Source organism: Balearica regulorum, chromosome 3 (assembly GCF_011004875.1).
Source record: "Balearica regulorum gibbericeps isolate bBalReg1 chromosome 3, bBalReg1.pri, whole genome shotgun sequence".
Taxonomy (NCBI): Eukaryota; Metazoa; Chordata; class Aves; order Gruiformes; family Gruidae; genus Balearica; species Balearica regulorum.
Genome location: NC_046186.1, coordinates 21,402,350 through 21,425,197, shown reverse-complemented (window position 1 = coordinate 21,425,197; position 22,848 = coordinate 21,402,350). Strand labels below are relative to the sequence as shown.

At 38.8% G+C, this 22,848-nt stretch overlaps 1 protein-coding gene across 1 annotated transcript in view; it reads left to right on the top strand.

Moving 5' to 3' along the window:
• SNTG2 (syntrophin gamma 2) overlaps window positions 1-22,848 on the top strand; it is a 285,035-nt gene that overhangs the window by 99,863 nt on the left and 162,324 nt on the right. Inside the window, exon 2 of the mRNA XM_075747252.1 lies at window positions 15,775-15,912. Coding sequence (XP_075603367.1) covers window positions 15,775-15,912 — 138 coding nt within the window. The remainder of the gene's footprint in view (window positions 1-15,774; window positions 15,913-22,848) is intronic.

Sequence of the window (22,848 nt, the reverse complement as noted above, 5' to 3'; positions counted from 1 at the left end):
GATTTACCTTTAAGTTTTAAGATAATTTTTAAGAAACATTTGTAGTATCTCCATGTCCGATAAAGATACTCTCAGTCACTTTATTTTCTCTTACTTAACCACAAGATGACGGGTGTTCAAGATCCTCAGAGGAGACAAAAAGGCAAAAAGCAGGATCCTAACTTCAGGGTTCTGGCAAGCAGACTGGTCCATTCAAGGATCAGCTTCAAATAATCCCATGGGATACATACATGTTTATCTTGGAGTGGATGTTGTTTATCTTGACTACAGCAAGGCTTTTGACACTGTCTTCCATCATATCCTCATAGACAACTTGAGGAAGCTGAACTAGCTGAATGGACAGGTGGATTGAAAACTGGCTGAATGGCCAGACTCAGAGTTGTGATCAGTGGCATGAAGTCCAGTTTGAGACTAGTCATTAGTGGTGTACTGAGGGAATCAATAATGAGTCCAGTACCATTTACCATCCTCAGTAATGACCTGGATGATGGGATAGAGAAAACCCTCAGCAAGTTTGCAGATGATACAAAACTGGGAGGAGTGACTGATAACATCAAATGGCTGTGCTGCCTTTCAGAGGGACCTGCACTGGCTGGAGAAATGGGCTGATGTGAAGCTGAAGAAAGGGAAATGCAAAGTCCTGCACCTGGGGAAGAGTAACTCCAGGCACCAATAAAGGCTGGAGGCTGACTGGCTGGAAAGCAACTTTACAGAAAAGGACTTGGGAGTCCTGGTGGACACAAAGTTGAACGTGAGCCAGCAATGCAGCCTTGTGACGAAGATGGCCAACAACCTTCTGAGCTGCATTAGGCAGAGCATTGCCAGCAAGTTGAGGGAGGTGATCCTTCCCTCCCATTCAGCCCTGCGTAGTGAGGCACCGTCTGGAGTGCTGTGTCCAGTTCTGGGCTCACCATTACAAGAGAGGTACAGACATGCTGGTGTAAGTCCAGCAAAGAGCCATGAAGGTTAAGGAAGTAGAACATCTGACATATGAGGAGAGGCTGAGAGAGCTGTGACTGTTCAGCCTGAAGAAGAGAAGGCTCAGGGCAGTATTACCGACGTGGATACATTCCCGACTGGCAGGGAGCAGTGAAGACTGAGCCGGACTGTTCTCAGTAGTGCCCACTGAAAGAGGCAATGGGCACAAATCAGAATACAGGGAATTCTCTTGAAAGAAGATATATTTCATTTTTCTGTTGGGTTTTTTTTTTGGAGGGGTGGGGGGAGGGGTTTTTTTGGTTGGTTTTTTTTTTACCATGAGGACGGTCAAACACTGGAACAGGTCACAGATAGGTGGTGGAGTCTCCATCCTTGGAAATACTCAAAACCAAACTGCACATGATCCTGAGCAACCTGCTGTGATTGACCATGATTTGCACAGGGGGTCAGACTAGGTGATCTCTAGAAGACCCTTCCAACCTTCACCCTTCTGTGTTTCTGCCGTAGTATTTTTCTGTAGGTTGTTTTTTTTAAATTAAGTTTACAGTCTCAAACAAACAAGAAAAAATCCACTTGTGAGAGCAGAAAAATGAATGTGATTAGCATTTCCATGCTTCTAATAATCAGATTTCAGGAAAAAAAAAAAATCCACATTACCTTTGTTTTATTAATTGATCATTCTCAAAAAAGTGGTGCAATCAGGAAAACAAGCAATGAAGTGGGCTACTAAAATGGATTTTCTGCATATCTTAAAGTAGATTACTCAGTATGCTTAGTGGGTTTTGGTGTTGTTTTTTTTTTTTCCTTGTTTCTCTCTCATAACTTTACTTGGAATATCTCCATAGAAATCTATATCTCAATTGTAACTTTTTAAAAGATTCCTTTATTGTCTGATAAAGTTTTCATTTTTATGTTCAGTTTTCACCTTTTTTGTATAATAATTGTTTACACAATTATTAAAGCTACTTTTTTGTGTGATTGTTTCTTCTTTTAGTAAATATTCTGATTGTTCTAACCTGAAGTACTTAGTATTTAATTAGGCCCTTGGTATCCTGAGATTGTCTTGAAAAATAGTGAAATTTAAAATGATACAGCTCATATTTTCTAATGTAATTTTCATTTCTAAATTATGAAATTGCGTATGTTTATAATTCGATAATGTACCCTTTACTTGTTCAGGAACTTGAAGGAATTGTTAATGAGGTATGAAAACCAGTGTTGTTTGTGGAGTCTTGATATCAGTTGACAAAGTGGTTCAGATGGATTTAATCTAAAAAACTTTGCAGAATCCTGAACGATGTCCTTCTGCATGGATTTTTATAGTTATGGTAATAACTATGCTACGAATGTTAAAGCTTGAAAAGCTGGCAACATTTGTGGCAAAATGTAAACTAATTATTTTTACAATGAAAGCCTGACTTGACTGAGAATTTTCAATTGACTTCAACATCACTGGGACTAAAATTAAATCCCTAGGATTTTTCAGAGCATTTGTGCTAGAATGCTGTTTCTCTTTTATAAGAGGAAAACAATAGCTTAGTTTCAGGTACAAGGAAAGGAGAGAGATTATTTAAGATTACTCCCAGGATTTTTAATGGTCCATTAACATCAGCGCAAAATCATCCGAATACAGAAAATGTGTATCCCTGTAGCACAGAAATCAAACGAGGGCAACAAAGGCTAAAGTAAGCCTTTGACATTGACAATGAAGCAAACCTAAGCTGGAACAGGGGAGGTGCCCTGTACTGCCCCTTCTAATAAAAAAATCCTTATATGCAAACTAGAAAATCCTTCCCTGAGATGCCTTTTGTGCAAAGACATTGCAAAACCACCACAGTAAGTTTTCAGTTGTCGGCATAGTTAGGTCTGAAACCAGTAAGTCAAAATGGGAATAGATGTTTACGGAAAGGCCGAAACAGTGGTATTCTCACTGTTCCACCTATGAACATTTGTATAGAAAAGTGCCTTGTTTTTTTACTATACAGAATAGGGGTTATAGAAAGTATGACAGTATGTAAAAGGGATATAAACCACACATATGTAAATAGTATAGTTGTGGCAGGGGTAAATGGGGTTAAATAATCAATGCTCGTGGGGGCTTGTCCGTTGGCGTGCTGGCACATGTTGAGAAGGAAGCAGTAGAAAGTGGTGGCACAGTTTAATGGTCATCCCAGCGAGCCCTCTGGCAGTGGGAGAAGCAGTGGTGAACCTCAGGCAGGATCCTGTTTACCACCAGCGGTGTTTTATGGGCTTGTTATTTAGCTGCACTTTCAATTGTTTTGGATGGCACTTTTGCTAAATACAGCTTTTGTAAATTCTGTTTCCACTTTGCATACAGATTTTTAATACAAACTCTGAGCAGAGTTAATATGTCAAATTCTTTTATGGATTAATAGCCTATGGTGATCATTCCTGCAAAAGACAGATGTGTTTGTCGATGGGCAGATACTCTTAAGCATGCAATTTTGAAAATTGTCTTTTTTCATTTTTCCCTCAAGATTCCTTTTCTTTCATTTTTATCTTTTCTTCTGTTATTACTGCAAATTCCTTTTACTGTTTTTCTGTTCTTATTTTAAGTCTTTGTTCTTCTTCTCTAGCAAGACTGTGTTATGCCTAGAACATTTGCATTTTTCTACATCCATATCTCTACTCTCCTGCTTTCCTTCACAAAGTACAATCGATCTTGTCTCTTGCCCTGCAAATCTGACTTTTTACACTTGCATAAAAATGTGAAACTGTTGATTATGTGCTTAAGATCATGTACCTTTTTCCAACACAGGCCTTTCATAAATATGCTTCAAATATGCATGACACGGGATTTTATATTCACACTGTCCCATCACCAAAATGCTTGTACATACATGGACGTTATCTCCTTTGGCATTTTGCTGTGAAATATCATTAGGATAATCTGGCAGTAGTTCTGCTACAGTACTGTTGATGTTGTTAGGAAAGGAACAGTTAAAATATCTGCTGTCTTTCCACCTAACTGTAATTTTTTCTCTGTTTCTGACTCTGTTTTAGTTCTTTGCTTCCATGTCCTGAACTTAAATCCCATCAGTCCCTTCCTTTTCTCCCTGCTGTTTCTCAATAATGTGAGTTTGCTCCCCTGTCCTGCTCATACTGTTCTGGTGAATGCCTTTCTGTGACAGCGAGGTTAACTTAAGATTTCCTAAAATCCTTGAGTTAAAAATTCTTGTGCCACTTGGCTGGCTGACTTCTGTTTAATGCTCCTCCCTGCTAAGCACTGATTACTGCTTTACTTTGTGCAGGAGCTCTCTTTTCCTAACTCGCTGCTGTTTCTTACGGTTTTCTTATTGGTAAGTTATCCCCCATATGTGGTGTTTCAGCCAGATTGATATACTTTGGGAATGTTCTGTTCGTTAAATACAGAAAGTATTAACAAGTTACTGATTGTCACAATTACATTTGAGAATTGCAGCCAAGACTAGAAGAAGGAGGTTTAACAGAGGTTAAACTTAAACTTGCCATTAAGTCTTTGGATAAAGCACAAAATTGGACCATCTCGTTTCTTTCCAAGCTAGCAGCCAAATGCATGGTTAGAAGGATTTTCACTTCCAGCCTCTGGGTTTATCTGAGCAACTGGCCTGTAAAAAAGAATAACTACATATGTAAATAAAAGTTGTGTGTGGGGGGGGTTATTTTGTTTTGGTTTGGTTTGGTTTGGTTTTTTTTTCCTGGATTTGGCTTTAATGCTTAGGAACTCTATTTTAAATCCTTTTGTATTCCTGTGATTAATCTTTGCCTAAATCTTGCTATGTCCAGTAGCAGTAGAAACCAGGACAGTATGAGAAGTTCGTACTGTAATGGTGATACGGATTTCTTTGCCATTGCAGAATTCACATTAGGGTGATGAAACCATACAATTTAATTTTTCCACTTTAAATTTAGAAAGAAGCTTGAAATATTTACACTCACCTTATTCAGAAATTAAGCAGTTAGAAATGGGTTTGCTTAGTTGTTTTTGGCAGAACACCACGACAGTTTAACAGAATAGAAAAAAACCCCACATTTTATGCAAAAGCTTGAAAAAGAATGAATGTGGTGGAGATGTATCAGTGTAAAGGGGAAGGATAGCAAGAGTGGTTTGAATCAAAACCTGCTATTGCATTACAAAAAACATCATGCCTTTATATTGGCCATACTTGATTATTCTAGGTTAAGAAAATAGGTGGATCTCTTTTAATTAGACATCTAGTTCTTCATTTACCTTTTTGTATATCAACAGGAACGTTTACTAATCAGCTGAAGTCTTACCAGGGTAAGCTCTACCAGTAATAGAAATGATCACATTGAATTTCTGAGAATCTTTTAGCTGTTTCTTAAATAGTCTCCAAAGAGAATGTTCTTGTGGTCTTTTTTGTCTATTGCTAAGTGGTTTAGTTTGAAGTATGAAATTTATGCTTTCTTGTTTAACTGGTATGAACCATCTTTATAGTCTTAGGCTATTTAATTCTGTGCTTCTGTCCAGTTGCCTGAAAAATGAGGTGTAGTAATAAGCAAGCAATTTACTTAAAGATACTATCTAAATCAAAATAAAACTACGCAATTTTTCCAGTAGTTTATGCCTTGGCTGTTTTCTGGGATAGAGTCTGTATGCTGACATCTCAACTATGTGGCACTATTATTTAGCATTGATTAAAATTTTTAAGCAGGCAATTTTTATTCAACATGATATTCTGAAAGTTCATTTTCCAAACATGCTTTACAGGATTCAAATATTTGTGTCTGATGTTTTGAGAGGTGCATGAGGATGACAATAATCAATCACATCTAGTTAGCTCATGAGACACTGTGCTTGCAGTAATTAAACAAGACATTACTGCTTACTTTCTAATGATTAAGATCACATATATCGAGAGCCAGCTGTTAATCACTTTTCTTGCAAGGCTGATGTCATTAACAGAAAATCCCAACAACCTGCCCTTAAGGCTATTTTTAAAAGAGGTTTTGGTGGACAGGCTGTGATGTATGCAACAAAACAGATTTTTAAATTTTGCGTTTTGAGAGCATCTTTTCAAACTTCTGTTAACCTTGATTTAATATTCTTTCTTGTAGATTTCTATATGCCTCTTAAATATTTAGGAAAAATTCTGTTCTGAATTTCTAGGAAGTGATATTGTTACGCTGCAGTTAAAATCTTCTAAAAATTTGTAATGCTAATATACCTTTTGCAACTGTATATAGTGAAATGTCAAGCCATAATATTGTCATTCATGAAGGCAGACATTTAAAAAGAAGTAAGAACAATCTTTACGAAAACAGTAATTTCCAAGGTGCATATTCCAGATATAATCTGTACGTTTGGTAAAATTACACTCAAACGTTTCTTAAATATCTGTTCTTGACCATCTTTGTTTCTGGTGCTGATTCTTACCATATATTGCATTGAAAACTTACAATATATTGTAATTTGATATCTTTAGTCTTAATTGACCCACTCTGGAATCATGAATGTCCATCAGATATATTTCACTGGCTTTGTTGTGAATGTGAATCACCTCTTGAAAATGAATTATCAGGAATTTGTGATCTTCTTGATGAATTGAGAGCAGTGATTGTGGATACTAAGAAACTATGAAATGGGGATACAGTTCTAATAAAAATACACAATCTAATGTCAGTCTTGTAATGCTCAAGAGAATTAAAAAATAGTAAGACAAGGATAAGTACTCTTACTAGCTGCTTACTTATTTAAAATACAAAGAGGTTGGGGGTTTTTGCTTAGTTTTTGGTGAGTTTGGCTTGACGGTTTGCTTCTTTTAAATAGGAGCTGAAAGAAGATGCATATATTCTAAATACATCTTAAAAGTTAGGCAGCTATTAAGTCAGTTCAGTTGTATATTATTCCAGATTAAAAGGTATTTGTTGAGTTCGCAATATTGAAAATAATCCACTGTTAAAGATTAACATTGGCATTTGCTTTCCAGCTGGAATGATATTTAGATTTAACTTGGTTTTGCTTTAATTTGAAATATTTCCCTTCAAACTACTTTAAAATATTTCACTTTAAATGTAGCAAAAGCTACATTGCTGGACGGCTGGGGCAGCCACATGCTTCATCAGTTGCAATGAGATGTTGGTGCTGCGGTTCCCACTGAGATTCTTCTTGTTCGGAAGGGAGGCAGAAGCAGCTGGTGGTGGGTTGTGTGTCTGGAGGGGGTGAAATGGGGGTTGTGGCCCCTGCCACGATTGTAGCTGTGTCCATCATAGTCCTGGCAGTTGGGTTCTGAGATGGGGTAAGCAGGACTGGTGAGCCTCATGGATGTAATGGCATTGCCGCGTCCATCTGTACCTGGAAACTGGGTGGTGGTGATAATGGTGATGGTGGGCAGTAGTACTTAGGGGCAGAAAGGTGTCTGATGCAAAGCACTGATCTCATCCGAATAATTTCTATATCATCTTCTGACACTTTTACCTGCAGGGAAGGTAATGACTATAAGCAGTAATAATGATATTTTTTTTTCCTGATTTTTTTTTTCAGTTAGATTACTATGTTCGTTATGCATTCATGTGTCAAAAACAAAGAAAAAAGAAGTCAGTTTTGTTATTAACATTATTATTATTGGTTTTATTATTTTTTTGACATAAGGAAATAAATTATCCATTTGCTACTCTGTTGCTATAGCCTCAGTCTAGATGGGTGGGTGGTCAACTGCTTAGATGCTTGGGCTGAGGATAGTGGTTACTGGATTGTCCTCTACCTAGATTCCTGTGGCAAGTGGTGTTCTTCAGGGGTCTATCCTGTGACCTGTCTTCTTTAACATCTTTGTCAGTGACCTGAAGGAGGTCATGGACAGCTTGCTGATGACACCATATTGGAGGGTGCAACCAGTACACCATCGACAGAGACCTAGGCAGGCTAGAGAAATGGACTGCTAGGAAATTCAAGAAATTCATGAACTAAACTCATGAAATTCAGCAAAGTCAAATGCAGGGTCCTGCACCTGGAAGGAAGAGCCTCTGGCAATGATAGGCAGGGGCCTGCCTGTCCAGAAAGCAGCTCTGCTGAAGAGGCCCTGGGGGTCCTGATGGGCTGTGAGTTGTACTTGAGCCAGCAGTGAGCCCTGGCAGCAGAGAAGTCAACAGCATCCTGGGCTGTATTAGAAGGAGCACAGCCAGGAGATCAAGGGAAGAGATTATCCCTCTCTACTCAACAATCAGTAGACTGCATCTAGAATACTGCATGCAGTTTTGGTTCCCCCAATAGAAAAAGGACATTGAAAACCTGGAGCAAGTTCATTGCAGGGCTACCAAGCTAATTTAGGCTAGGAGTGCTTTCCCTTTGAGGGAGCTCACCTTGTTCAGCCTGGAGGAGGCTTCAGCAGGACCTAAAGGCAGCCTTTCCATGTCATCAAGAACTATATCAAGAAGATGGAGCCTGGTTCTTCGTAATAATACATGGGTGGGCAGGAAAAAACAAGCAGAACTTGAAATCAGATGCAAGGAAAAGCTTTTTCTTGTGAGGACAATCAAGCAGTGGAGCTGCCCAGCAAGGTTGAGCAGTCTCCATCTTTAGAGGCTTTCAGCCTGGGCTGATAGCATAGTTGCCTTGCTTTGACGTTGGGCTTCAAACCTCTCAAGGTCTCTTTCTGTGATGGAAAAACAATGTTTTCTGTCCTGATGTACAGGAGTCTTGAACTACTCTGAGATACAGGACAAATCCATGCTATTTTGTCTTCCATAGCATTTTTTACAGGTGGTTCTTCTGACTTGTTTGTAGTACCCCTCACCTGCCTAGTACTGGAGAACTGTAACATACCCGAATAGTCAGTTTAAGGGCTTCATTATCATAGTCAGAATTTCTTAAAGGAAAAGGTACTACTTTTTTTTGTCTCAGCAATTGTGAAACAATGTCAGTAGGTGCAAAAGCCATAGTATGCTAAAGCTGAGAAAAAGGACAACTCCACGTGTAAGGGAGTGCTATGTAACTAATTTCAGAAAGTTATAATTAATCTCTGTCTTATATATGCTTTTAGTTTTACTGCACAGTTCTTTGTGTGCTTACAGTGCTAGTGGAATCGTTAATTTTCTGTGTTCCACAGCTGTGTTACCGCTCTCACTACATATGTGCTGTCCTTATCCATTTGTCCCATGTTGGTCCATTGAAAATCCTGTATTTGTGTTGTCACTCAAGGCTCCTTAAGCCTGGAATTATCTTCTCATCATGAAAGACAAAGGTACAGCTCTTCTTGGGGTACAGTCCTCCTTCAGATTAAGTGCTATACAAATTATGATCATTAACAAATTTTATTGTGAATGTCACTCATCCATAGTTAAGGCCCCTAAATGATAAACTTCTTCAGATCTTAATAGTTATTTTTCATCTTTCCTATGGCAGTTGCAAGTTGTTCAGTGCAGGTGTCCTTCTAAAGCCAGTCAGACTTTCTCATGGATGCAGAGGTTCAATTGTATGGGAGGAGTCACATAATTCTGAATATTAGAACCAAAGACAAATAGATCTGAAAGAAATTGTCTTGTCTGGGATTTTGCACTGTGAGAGGATCAGTACCTATACCATTTGGGCAGATGTTCAGTTTTCTCTCAGAATCGTTAGCGATGGATGTCCATAATCTGTCACAGCAATCTGTTCAAGGACTTCACTTTCCTTGTAGCTGGAATGTGTTAAAAGGAGGAAATTTCTAAATTATTTTCTTATCTGATTGTTCCATTTCTCTTTTCAATAGATTGTGAAGCATTTAAAACTGTCACTATGTGCTCTTGTGTTCTGTCTTTAAGCTAAACAACCTAAATTCATGCAGAATTACTTACAGGTTCTATTTTCCAGATCTCTGGTCACTTTTAATCTTTTTTTTTATTTCTTGTGACCCTTTTCAGTTCATTACCTCTTCTATGTAGTGTAGCCATGAATCAACACTGACATAATACTGTAAAAAAGGAAACAATATACTGGGATATATTAAATGCAGTACTGGTGATAGATTGCTTCATGGGCATGAAATTATTCCTCCCTCACATTCAGCAGCATTTAAGGAGCCTTCCATACTACGCAGCTCAAGAACTGTGTTTACTTTTGGGCACTGCCTTTTGAAAGTGAGAAGAAGCAAATCAGTAGGAAAGAACCTGAAGGAGAGCAGCCAAAATATCTGCCTTTATTTGCCTTCTTTGCAACAAGATATCGATGCCAATGTTTTGCTGTCAGTCCTCACTGCTACCTGCCTGTTTCCTTTCCTGAAGAATTGGTCAAGAAAAGCTTTTCTTCTTCCAGCACTGTGTTGGTTTTGCGTGGCAAGGTTTTGGTAGCGGGGGGGCTACAGGGGTGGCTTCTGTGAGAAGGTGCTAGAAGCTTCCCCTGTGTCTGATAGAGCCAATGCCAGCCGGCTCCAAGACGGACCCGCCGCTGGCCAAGGCCAAGCCAATCAGCGCCTCTGTGATAACATATTTAAGAAAGAGAGAAAAACAATTAGAGAGTGCTTTTGCAGCCAGAGAGAGGAGTGAGAAGATGTAAGAACATCTGCAGACACCAAGGTCAGTGAAGAAGGAGGGGGAGGAGGTGCTCCAGGCGCCGGAGCAAGATTCCCCTGCAGCCCGTGGTGAAGACCATGGTGAGGCAGGTTGTCCCCCTGCAGCCCATGGAGGGAGGATGAGGGGGTGTAGCGATTCCACCTGCAGCCCGTGGAGGACCCCACGCCGGAGCAGGTGGAGACACCTGAAGGAGGCTGCGACCCCGTGGGAAGCCCGCGCTGGAGCAAGCTCCTGGCAGGACCTGTGGATCCGTGGAGAGAGGAGCCCACGCCAGAGCAGGTTTGCTGACAGGACTTGTGACCCCGTGGGGGACCCACGCTGGAGCAGTTTGCTCCTGAAGGTCTGCACCCTGTGGGAGAGACCCACGCTGGAGCAGTTCATGAAGGACTGTAGCCCGTGAGAGGGACCCCACGCTGGAGCGGGGGAACAATGAGTCCTCCCCCTGAGGATGAAGAAGCGGCAGAAACACCACGTGAGGAACTGACCGTAACCCCCACTCCCCGTCCCCCTGTGCCGCTGGGGGGGGCGGAGGTTTGAAGCCGGGAGTGAAGTTGAGCCCGGGAAGATGGGAGGGGTGGGGGGAGGTGTTTTTAAGATTTGGTTTTATTTCTCATTCCTCTACTCTGTTTTGCTTAGTAATAAATAAGATGAATTCCCTCTCTAAGTTCGGTCTGTTTTGCTCGTGATGATAATTAGTGAATGATCTCTCCCTGTCCTTATCTCGACCCGTAAGTTTTTTTTTATTGTACCTTTTCTCCCCTGTTTAATGAAAGAGGGGAGTGATAGAGCGGCTCTGGTGGGCACCTGGCCCTCAGCCAGGGTCAACCCACCACAAGCACCTTGCACTTTTTTTTCCTGTTACACTTCATCCCATTTTTTAAACCTTCTTTTTTTGTATTAGTCAAAGCTATTTTAAATTTGAATTCTGTCCTGCTCTGAGAAAATGTCTTTGTCTTTTAATCACGATAGTAGATGTGGTGTAGAAAACATACCAAATCAGTTATGAGAGAGAAAGTAAATATGAGCCTGCTGTAAATTAGTAGTCAGAGCACTGTCTGTGTGGGACCGCCTGAAGTTCTCTTTTGGCCTAATCTGAAGTGATGTAGGATAAATAATCAGTGACTCCAATTCTCACATGTCCGCAGCAATTGTTCCAGCCATCAGTATGCCATGGATATGGAATTTCAACAGAGTTGTTTTCATGAAAAAAATCTGAAATTGGATTAGAGAATTTGATCACTAGATCTGAGGTGTAAATATTGCTGATAAAATATTTGTGTGGAGATATAACTTTCCCAACTTCAGCTGGGAAAAGTTCTTTCTGCTGGAAGACCAATGTAACTCAGTGCAGAGGATTTTTTTAGATAAAGTAGGGGAAACTCCAGAGAATCTATTTTTATAAGGGTCGAAGACACTACTACTCCATTTAGCTGGCAGCAGCAGTGATCACGAAACATAGAATGGTTTGGGTTGGAAGGGACCTCAAAGACCATCTAGTTCCAACCCCCCGGCCATGGGCAGGGACACCCTCCACTAGACCAGATTGCCCAAAGCCCCATCCAACCTGGCCTTGAACACTTCCAGGGATGGGGCATCCACAGCCTCTCTGGGCAACCTGTTCCAGTGCCTCACCACCCTCACAGTGAAGAATTTCTTCCTAATATCTAGTCTAAATCTACCCTCCTTCAGCTTAAACCCATTACCCCTTGCCCTATCAAATGCTAAAATACGTTTAAGCAGAGGGAAGAAGAGAGAGGTTTGCAGCTACCAAGAACTTTACAGTTTAAATCAAAATAGTATCACTGCACTGCATCTACTCTGATACCTGCTCTGAATGGATACGAACATATCATGATTTTGTTATGAATCTCATCTGAATTTTCCGATGGTCTGTGTAAGAATCTTGAACGTTTCTTGCCCCGCTTCAGTTACTAGCATCAAAAGCCTGACAAATACTGCTTTAATACATTTGAGAGACAAATCGACATAAACAAGTAGATAGTTTCTGTAGAAAACTTAGTGCACCTGCACTTTTAAACTCTGCCTAATTTTTTGGTAAGTTTTTTCAAAGTAAAACTTACAGGAGTGAAGACAAGTATTTTATGCCAGTACGACTGAAGTTTGGCCTAGAGATGCCTATTTTGAAACAGAATTTGCAGCTGTGAACTTCAGGCTGCAGATGCAGCGCATTGAAAGAATAATGGTATTTTGAGTAGGATCCCAAAACATTATGATGAATGGGGAGCACTTTAAAGCAAGTACACTGGCTAGAGACCTGCCGTAAGTAATCAACAATAAAACTGATAAAAGGATTCGTCTGCAATTCTAGCTCCCTCGAGAGCGTGATGTTTTCTTCCCTGTGGTGTTTGACAGTTTTTGAGCTTGCCTGAGAAAGTAGATTTAAGTGGCGTTTTTTTTCTTTCAGAAACACAGCAGTGACTAATTTTTCTTAAAAGTCATTGCTACTGTGATCCTTGTGCTGCTGATCTCCTTTTCTCTTCTACATCATTTTGGGGAGTTATTTCCACTTTTCAGTCCTCACTTTCTGATACCAGATGTTAGAACGGCTATTGTATAGACAGTTTTTAAGTCAGAAATCAAGATGAACGTAGCAGAGTTAAAATGCTGGATGTGCATGTGAAGACTAAGTTCCCATTTAAAGATCCTTTTTTGAAGAAGCACGTTGTCTGTACTGGGATTTGCCTGCTAGAGTTACATATGCTGTCTCTTTAACACAAAGAGAGAACAAGGGAATGTGCTGAACTCTGATTCACAGCCATTTATAATGGTCTAAAAAAAAGCCGACTTGAAAGACTGAAAGAAATCTAGATTAATCTTATTGATTCTGAAAGCAAATAAGGTATTGCTGTACGTCATCTTGGATCACATCAGGAGTTAGATGGAGTGTGAGGTAGGTATTGGATTTTAATAGGAATAGATGAGCTTCAGTGAGACTTTAAGTAGTGTGATGGAAAACACTAAGCTATTTAATCGGTCACTCTACATATTTCATTCATTACTTGATTGTCTGTTACAAATGAAAATTCAGAGTTTTTTTCATCGCGTTACTTCTTCTGAACATATGTAAGGATTACTAGTTCTGGGGTTAGGCTGTATAAAGAGCTTTCTAGAGCTCTGTTCTCGATGTTTCTGTAAAGCATGCTCTGGTATTTCAGCAAAAGTAACAGTAGTTGCCAGTCTAGGCAGGATAGCGACACTCAACCTCTGAACAGGATAAATATGGGGACAGTGGTTTTCAAGGCAGTTCTTCTACTGTTTGAAAATGGCTTTTAAGTGGCACCCGTTGGCACGGTTCTCATATGTCATCATTCACGAAATTGTATTGATAAAACATCCACACATGGTGGAAATATAAAAAAATGTCAAAAACTTGGGAAAATGAAGAAATGTTGGTTTCTGAACAAGTGAGAATGATTAAGGCTTTGCACCCTCACTGAACTTTGCTTCCTTTAGGCATTCTCAGCAACCACTAAGGACAAGACTTATCTGCCTGGAATTAGACACTTGTGTCTGAGTTGTTAATTATATTTATTTTTTAAGTCAAAGTAGAGAGCTATGATACAATTTATTCCCTTCTAGATAGATGTATAAAAGAGATCAGGTAAATCATGCTTCAGAGGTGTCTGTTGCTCACCACTGGCTTGACAGAATCTAAACAGCTGTCCTAGATGTGGATTTCTACACTGTAAACCTTTGGGGAGATCCATTTCGAGCTGAAGATACCTACATATGGATGTGTGCTGGCATGGCCAATGTCTGTATCCGATTATAATCATGGAAATTTAGTCTCACCTCCAGCTAGAGAAGGACCTGGATGTCCTAAAAAGCCCGGGTCTTAGATATCCTAAAGTGTCTTACATGGCAGCAGTGGCCTACGTGGGGACAATGCTTTGAGCCCAGGGACAGCAGAACCTCATGAGCAATTCAGCTGAGCAAGTGCTGTGTATATACTTCAGGGGAAATTGAATTGCTCTCTAGGCTGGTGTTTCCATTTCTATGACAAGGGAGGCTTTGACACTTGGTTGCTGTGTAGAGCTACACCATGTCTAAATTTAAAGTGCCTTAAACTTAAACTGATCCTGCCTTTAAAGATCAAAAGGTCAATCACCACATACCTTTCCCTCTAATTTTATAGAAATGAAAATACTATTACAAAGATAATATTCCATGTTTGATTTTATTTTAAAATCCCTCAAGCATTCATTCAGTGCACAAAGCATGTTTCTTCTTTAGTTCGATTGCTCTGTTCTTTACAGTCTGCTATTTAACAAAACATAGATGAACAACTTGATTTTAAATCATCTTTTAAAAACAAATGCTGCAGCTAAACCTTAAATTATGCTTAATTATGCTTCACTTGCATAGACGAAAATGCAGTGTTGTGTTGATGTTCTTATATATGTTATAAATTAATAAATATTACTTTTAAATATGATCATCCATTTCAGAACAGGTGTTTTGCTTTTCTTCTTCTGTACAACAACTGTAAAGCTCTGACATTGCATTAGTCTGGTTATTTTAACAATTTGAGTCTTAATTCCACAGTTTTTGTTTATGGAAATACCTGACTGAATATTAGTGGGAAATTTGCATATGAGTAAATAAACCAAAAGTTAAAATAGAATTTATTTTCTACTACTCATGGAGAAAACATTGTTTATACTGAAACACTTGACTGTCCTATAGAGTTCACTAGTTATTAGTCCAGTGATGATGTAACTTCAGAAATATATGTCCATCTTGACCTAAACAAATAGAAGTTCTGTACCACTTGTATTTATTTGTGTGTTTTACAATGTGAAAACATAGTTTTCTACTGTAATAGAAGTCTGTATCTTAATGGCAACATTATGAAGGGTACAGGTCTTTTTCTGACACAGTGGAATGAACATCTGTAAATCAGGAACAACATTGCACTTCCCCACTTCTTGCTAAAACTGGAAAATGTGTTCACATACGTTTATACATATCTATCTGCTTCTAATATAGTTTCATAAGAAGTCATACAATTAAAAACAAATAGGACGTCATTCAATGGCAACACTCCTTTGTGGAACAGTACAATGGAGAATTTGTTTTGTGGGTTTTATTAATGTCTACTTCAAAGGCAATTTAGCCCATATTTTACAGTACAGAAGAGGCTTTTTGTGTCTAATCCATTTGAAGACTGAAAAGCAGACCACTTTTCCACTATCTGTAAACAATGGTCATTTATGTGGATTTTATGTATTGAGTGGGATAGAGGTTTTTATCATAATGAAATGTTCATATTCTTAGAATTTTTGTTTTTGTGCCTTGCTTTTGCAGACTAAAACTGGTATTGCATTGTTGTATGATGAAGTATCCGAAAATGCTTATGACATCCAGCTGAAGCTTACAAAAGAGGTATTAACAATTCAAAAACAAGATGTCGTCTGTGTTAGTGGAAGTGATCACAGTGCAAATGTAAGTGCTTCTATATCTCTGTGCTTTCGACTGTGCACTTTAATGTCTTCTGCAGACATCAGTTTATGGTATTGGAGTGTAAGAGATTTTATTGGGTAACAGAAATACATGTAATGATCAGTTGTTGGGATTTTTGGGCATACTTACATTCTTGCATATAAAACCTTTTTTTTCCCCCAGTGTTGTATGTCCTTTATTCTGACAGATGTAACCTTAACAGGAGAGAAAATGTCTATAAATACTAAGATTACAGCATTTTTCCACCAAATATTGTTAAGCCATTAAATGAAGAAAAAAAAATATTTCCTATTAAAAGCATTTTAAGAGTAAACTAATACACCAGAGTTTTCTTCATTTGTGTATCAAGTATTGACAGGATGTCTGTTCAAGGGCACAGAGCTGGCTGAGAGAACACTTGACAGACACTTACTTCACTTCAATTTTCTTTCAGGCACAGATTGGGCTTAATCAGTGCCAGCATGTATGTGGTGCTTTTTTTCCCCAAAATGCAGTTATGCTGCTTTTTCAAAACATGTGGTGCCCTTAAGCTATAAAGGAATCTTCTGTACCACCATTTAGTAATGTCATTAGAAAAACTGGTGGCATTTTGCATAAGCAATACAGCAGTGGTGTCGAGGTTATGGACATCCCCAAAGAGTGTATTTTATTTCCTCATATAAACAGTGTTCCTTTTAAAACTAAGTGTAGGTATCCCAAGTTTTACTGAGTAAAATAAATTTCATGAACTCTGCTGGTATTTACTAAAGTGAACAATTCATGGCAGCCGCCTCAGAGAGGGCCAAGGGGGAGCCTTTCTGCCTGCTTGCTGTATTGCACATGTCATGTAAACTTAAAATCTGACACTAGGGGACATCGAGTGAGTTTGTGATGCTCTGCTAAGAATTAGGAGCCTAAAAAGTAGATAGTGGGTATCCATATATACATATGTGAGTATGTGTCAGAGAGAGAAAGTCTGCCTATATAACACAAAAACATGTTTCATTTCTGCCATAGTAAATATTTAGAGAAATTGTTTAATATCACACAAAAAATAATTTGAAATCACTTTTAGTAGTTAGAATCATTGTGTCTTCCTTTCAAAACTTGTCCATGGAACTCTGTGGAACATGACTTGCTCTTAAAAATGTTCAAAAAGGTTGAATCAGTTGGCAACTAGTGGGAGGCTGCTCAGTGAAGTGAAGGGCATGTCACATTCTGGTTGGTTTGCTGAAATAAATACAAACCTCAGCCAAATATCATCAGCTTGCATATGCTTTCTGCTTCACTGAGAATCATGAAAAACCGCAGCTTTTAACTGCAGACATTGCTGGTAGTGCTGGTAAGTTGTATGGAAATTGTGGTTGCAAGAGTCATAGTAAAATATTATGTGACTGCAATGTGCATGTGCATATAAGCATACATGATTGCTCTGGATTCAATGGTATTTAAATGCCTTGTGTATAGACTTTGATAGAAAAAGAATTGAAATTCTATCCTACCTCGTCTCAGATTACTTCTTGACTGAATCAGCACAGGCTTGCTGCATCTGAGAAAATGCTGTATGAAATCTGTTTATGTATTGATCTTCACTCTTTGGTCAGTCAAAAAACCCCAAACACCAAAAACCCCAACCCTTTCCTGCCCTCCAAAAAAACCCCAAACAGAAAAAAAACCCCAAACAACATAAACCCCAAAACAAATAACCAAATTTGCCTCTCCCTTTTACTATCAAGATTTGGGTTGAGTCTGATTTTGATGCAGTGGTACATTTTATGGGTACCCTAAATAATACCTCATGGAAGACAGGACAGGGTGACAAGTTCTGGTAATACTTGAGGAACTTGATTTTGAAAGAAATTCTGGAAAGTAAGAGTCATTGCAGAGGAGGCAGAACTGGGAGATGCAGCCACTGCGTACAAAATGAGCTGAAGTTCCTCGGTTGTATTTCATGGCCGGTAACGATCACACGCTGGGTAAGCCTAGAGAGGAGTGACTCCTGGGACTGTGTCAGAATGGAGACAGCTTTTCCAGGAATTAGAAGGAGTATTAATATGTAAAAGTGAGGAATGTTACTTTAGGTTTGAGTTGCAACATACTGTGTGGCTCTATGTGTAAAATCCATTCAGAAGGAATTTCTTCTCATTCTGTTGATAGACACCATAGGCAATCCTGCCAAGCTTATCTTTCCTGGGAAACATTGTTAATGTTGTCTCCTTATTTTCCTTAAATTTTCTTGCTGAAGACTCTGAAAACTAAATTTTAAGCTTCCGATCTGTTGGATTTTTTATGTCCCTTGCAAGATCTCCCCAAGATGTCCCTTTCTGAAAGTGTTATCTTCCATCCTCATGGGGTTCTGTTTTCAAACTCTAATGAGAACAAAAGACTAAACTGTGACTTCATGGCAATGTGTGCTTTTTCTACATTATATTTTGAACCAAATAAAAACTTTGGGAGCAGTAGCATTTAATATAGAGGCTGATCAAGTGTAACATGAAGATGAACACTGTATTTTTTACAGTATATAAATTGCTAGTATATAGGACCTCAAAACCAGAATTTGAAATCAGGCTGAAATAGCTGGTAGTTCACTAGCACTGTTTTTGGTAGTTCTGAAGTTTTACATTTACAGCTACACAAGTTAAATTCCAAACAGATAAATGCTTTACTTTTAAAGTGGTTCAAGAAAATAATTTTCATCCCTGTGCTGTATGATTCAAAATATTAATAGAAAATTGTAACCTGAAAGTCAATTCTATAGCAGCCATAAACAATCACATTGTCTTACCGATTTATTCTCCTTCTTTCTATACTTATTCTTTCTCAGGTATTTATAGTTAATCTGTATTTTACACATGGCCATTCATCAAACTAGTTCCTCTGCAACAAAAATAGAAATAACTTTTTTGCCTTCTTTCTGTAGTCACCTCAAACACGAAGGAGGGGGAAAAAATCTTTTGTTTTTAGAGTAACTCTTCTTCTTAGGTGGGATATGGGAATGGAAAAATATTGAAGAAGAAAGTTCTGCATCTACCTGTGGCACTACTTTGTTCTCCAGCCAGTTTTGTGGGACAGCTTTCATGGGATGCATTTGCTTCCAGCCTCCCTTTTGCTGACAGGTTCGTTGATCCTGAGGAATACCGAGGACAGGATTTGCAGCCGTGCATCATGAGCTCTGCTAGTCCCGTCCAGTTCTCAGTGCTACAGGAAGGACTGCAAAGGCATCAGTGATCACTAGTGCTACTGTCGTGGGCTGGACTTTCAGCAATAGAGATTATTCCCAAGGATAAAAGGCTTTCACCATAAAATACCTTTTACTACCATCATCTAGATCTATTCTTGTTTCATATTTTGCCATCTGTCATTCATTTAGGTGCTACTTTTAAGCACTGAGAAAGCTTCACTTTTGATGAGAAATTGTAGAGCTGGCTTTTTGTAATTTAATGGCAGTTCAGCCCACTTCACTACTTCTTGCTATCTTGGACTTGGATGTAGAGTAATAAGAGAGAAGAGCATGGTTTGTGAAATTCAAGATATGTATAGAAGAAATAATGTAAAAGCAACTGTTTCTTTTCCTTAGTATTCAAATCTTTCACATTAGACAAGATGGCTTTTAAATATCTGTAAAAATCCTTCTGGAAGTGGAACCATTGTGGGAAATAATAATTTCCAATGTTTTATTATATACTATTACATTTATAAAAATAATTCAGATATGTGATCAAATATGTGATCTTTCCACCAAAATGCATTTCAGAACTTCAGACTTGGCAAATCCGAATGTTGTAAGCAAGTCTTCATGACCTAGTATTATGTTTGGGGTGTTCAGATTTGTAGGAAAAAGGAGAATGTATGGGTGCATCAGAATTGGTGTGTGCTCATGGAAGCCAAGCATAAAGGTATTGACAGAATGGTATATTGAACATAAATAGACATTTTTCATTATCTTTTAAGTATTTTTAACAAAAGATTGGGTTTTTTTCCAGATTTAAAGTTTACTACTACTCGGAGAAGGGAATTAATTGTATGATAGACAGGGAGAGAAACAGGGAGGCATTCATTTTTATACTTGATTCTTCATTAAGTTACGATTTTGCTTTAACTTTTTGTCATTCCGTATGCTAAAATCAATTCCTTGTTTTTCTTCCGTGTATATTGCTATCATCCTTCTCTTGTTGTCAGCCCACAGTTTTATGCCTCTCCTCTTTTCATAAGCAAGTTTTTTTTTTCTTTTACTTTATATTATATTTCTGTATCTTTTTTTTTTTTTTTTTTTTTTTTTTTCCCTGCTAATTCCACTTGCAATGTAAGAAAAAGAAAAGAAGTACATCTGGCATTTTGTCAAAATCAGTCCTTCTCACAGAGCTGAATTGTCTCTGACTTGGTCAGTGGCCGGGAAAATGGGTTTCTAATGCAGGCTCCTGGCATCTTTATTAGAAGAGGACTCCTCAGAGGCTTATGTGACTCTAATAGAATTAGAATAACAAAACCCTTTGCATCCTGGGTACCCAATTGTCCAGCTTCACAAGCTGTGTCTTAGCTGGACTTTATCAGAATGAAGTAAGGTATGTGAATAGGGAAGAAAAATAGCAAGATTAGTTGTTTTGTTGATTCAAAAAATAGAAACACAATAGTGCCTGAAAGTACTGTTTAAATCCCTGATGAGACAGCTATGACTTTTTCTTTATAACTCAGATGCTAATAAGGACAGAGGAGAATGTTATTTTAGCAAAACTCTAAGGAATGGATCTGCATTAAAATCTAAATGTTATTTTTTAACCTAAGGAAATTTCTATCTAGATAACAACTAATATTACTGTTTGCCCAGTGCCTGTTCTACCATTGCTAGTATGGTATTTTAGTTTGAAATTATCTTCTAAAAAGCTAATAATTAGCATTTTCTGTCTTTTTGGAAACATCAAGTAGGTGATTAAGAAATATTCTTCCTTTTGAAACTAAGATCACTTGTATGGAGAAAATACATTATTTAACCATTTGTTATTTGTTTTCCATGCTCTGGAAAGCTGACCTAGATATTTAGAAGATAGCTATCAAATAATTCTGTAGGATTTTTATTATAAAAGATCATAAGCTCGTGTTGCTGTCACTTTGAGAACAGTTAAAAGTTTGTATCACAAAATAAATAATAAATAGGAGTATTCATCACCATGACAAAAACACGTTGTTATTAAAGATAAAAACAGTACGTAGCTGAAATAGAAAGGTTAATAAATGTAACAGAACAGAAGAATGCAAAGGCCATTATGGATATCCCTGAACAATAATCTCTTCCTGAGACATGGAAAGAGTCCAGCTGAATGTAAGCGACCATACCAACAAGACAGAAGAAAGGCAGCACAACATTGGTAAACCAGGCATATGTACAAATATACCTGTCCTTTATTAAGATTTCAATTAATCTATTACACCTGGAGCCATGACAGACTGTCAGGATTGGTGAAGTGTAACTGTATATATTGTGAGAGCCTTTCCAGTTATGCTATGTGGGATATTGATGGGTGCAACCTCTACTGTTCATCTTTGTCTTCACACCAGCCAACGTGTGAAATGTTGCGCAAAATGAATGTAAATGAAATTACTCAAATAAAGAACAGCTGCATTGTGTCAGGATTTAGCTATAATTCATTGTTATAGAATGCCTTTTTAATTGAATGAAATCAGCTTATTTTTAATGAGCAAAGAAAGAAGTATAATCATAACTTGACACAGGTTCTGTATATGTTATTAGTAACTCTGGAAATCCATATTTGTAGATGATCTGCATAGACTTAATCTGTATTGTCAGCCTGAGAAGAGTCCGAGTCCTCTCATACCACTTGCCAAGCAAAGCTCCTGCCCCAAATTAAGCATCTTACAACTCAGCAGAGGAGTTCCTGAGGATTCTTGTGAAGTCACACTGTGACTGAATATGTTTCATTCAGACACATTTAATAGGATCACCGCACCCTGGACAATTAAATACCATGGGGTTTGTCACAGTCATCTTTACTGGAATAGATGTAATAATTTAGATTGAAAGGGACCTCCTGAGGTCATCTAATTAAACCCACTGCTCAAAGCAGGGATAGCATCCAAGTCTGGGCAAGTTGCTCAGGGCTTCGTCCATTCATATTTAGAATATCTCCAAAGACGGAGATACTACCAGCTCTCTGGGCAGCCTCTTCTAATGCTTATGGAATCATAGAATTGCCTGGATTGGAAGGGACCTTAAAGATCATCTAGTTCCAACCCTCCCTGCCATGGGCAGGGACACCCTCCACTAGACCAGGTTGCCCAAAGCTCCATCTAACCTGGCCTTGAACACTTCCAGGGATGGGGCATCCACAGCTTCTCTGGGCAACCTGTTCCAGTGCCTCACCACCCTCATACAGAAAAATTTCCTCCTAATATTTAATCTAAACCTACCCTCCTTCAGCTTAAGGCCATTACCCCTTGTCCTATCACTACATGGCCTTGTAAACAGTCCTCTCTGGCTTTCCTGTAGGCCGCTTCAGGTACTGGAAGGCTGCTATAAGGTCTCCCTAGAGCCTTCTCTTTTCCAGGCTGAAGAACCCCAACTCTCTCAACCTGTCTTAACAGCAGAGGTGCTCCATCCCTCCGATCATCTTTGTGGCCCTCCGCCAGACTGGCTCCAGCAGTTCCATGTCTCTCTTGTACTGGGGACACCAGAGCTGAACACAGTACTCCAGGTGGGGTCTCATGAGGGTAGAGTAGAGGGGCAGGATCACCTCCCTCGACCTGTTGGTCACACTTCTTTTGGTGCAGCCCAGGGTACAGTTGGCTTTCTGGGCTGCAAGTGCACACTGCCGGCTCGTGTTGAGGTTTTCATCAACCAACATCCCCAAGTCCTTCTCCTCAGGGCTGCTCTCGATCTGTTCTCTCATCTTGTAGTTGTTCATGGGATTGCCCTGACCCATG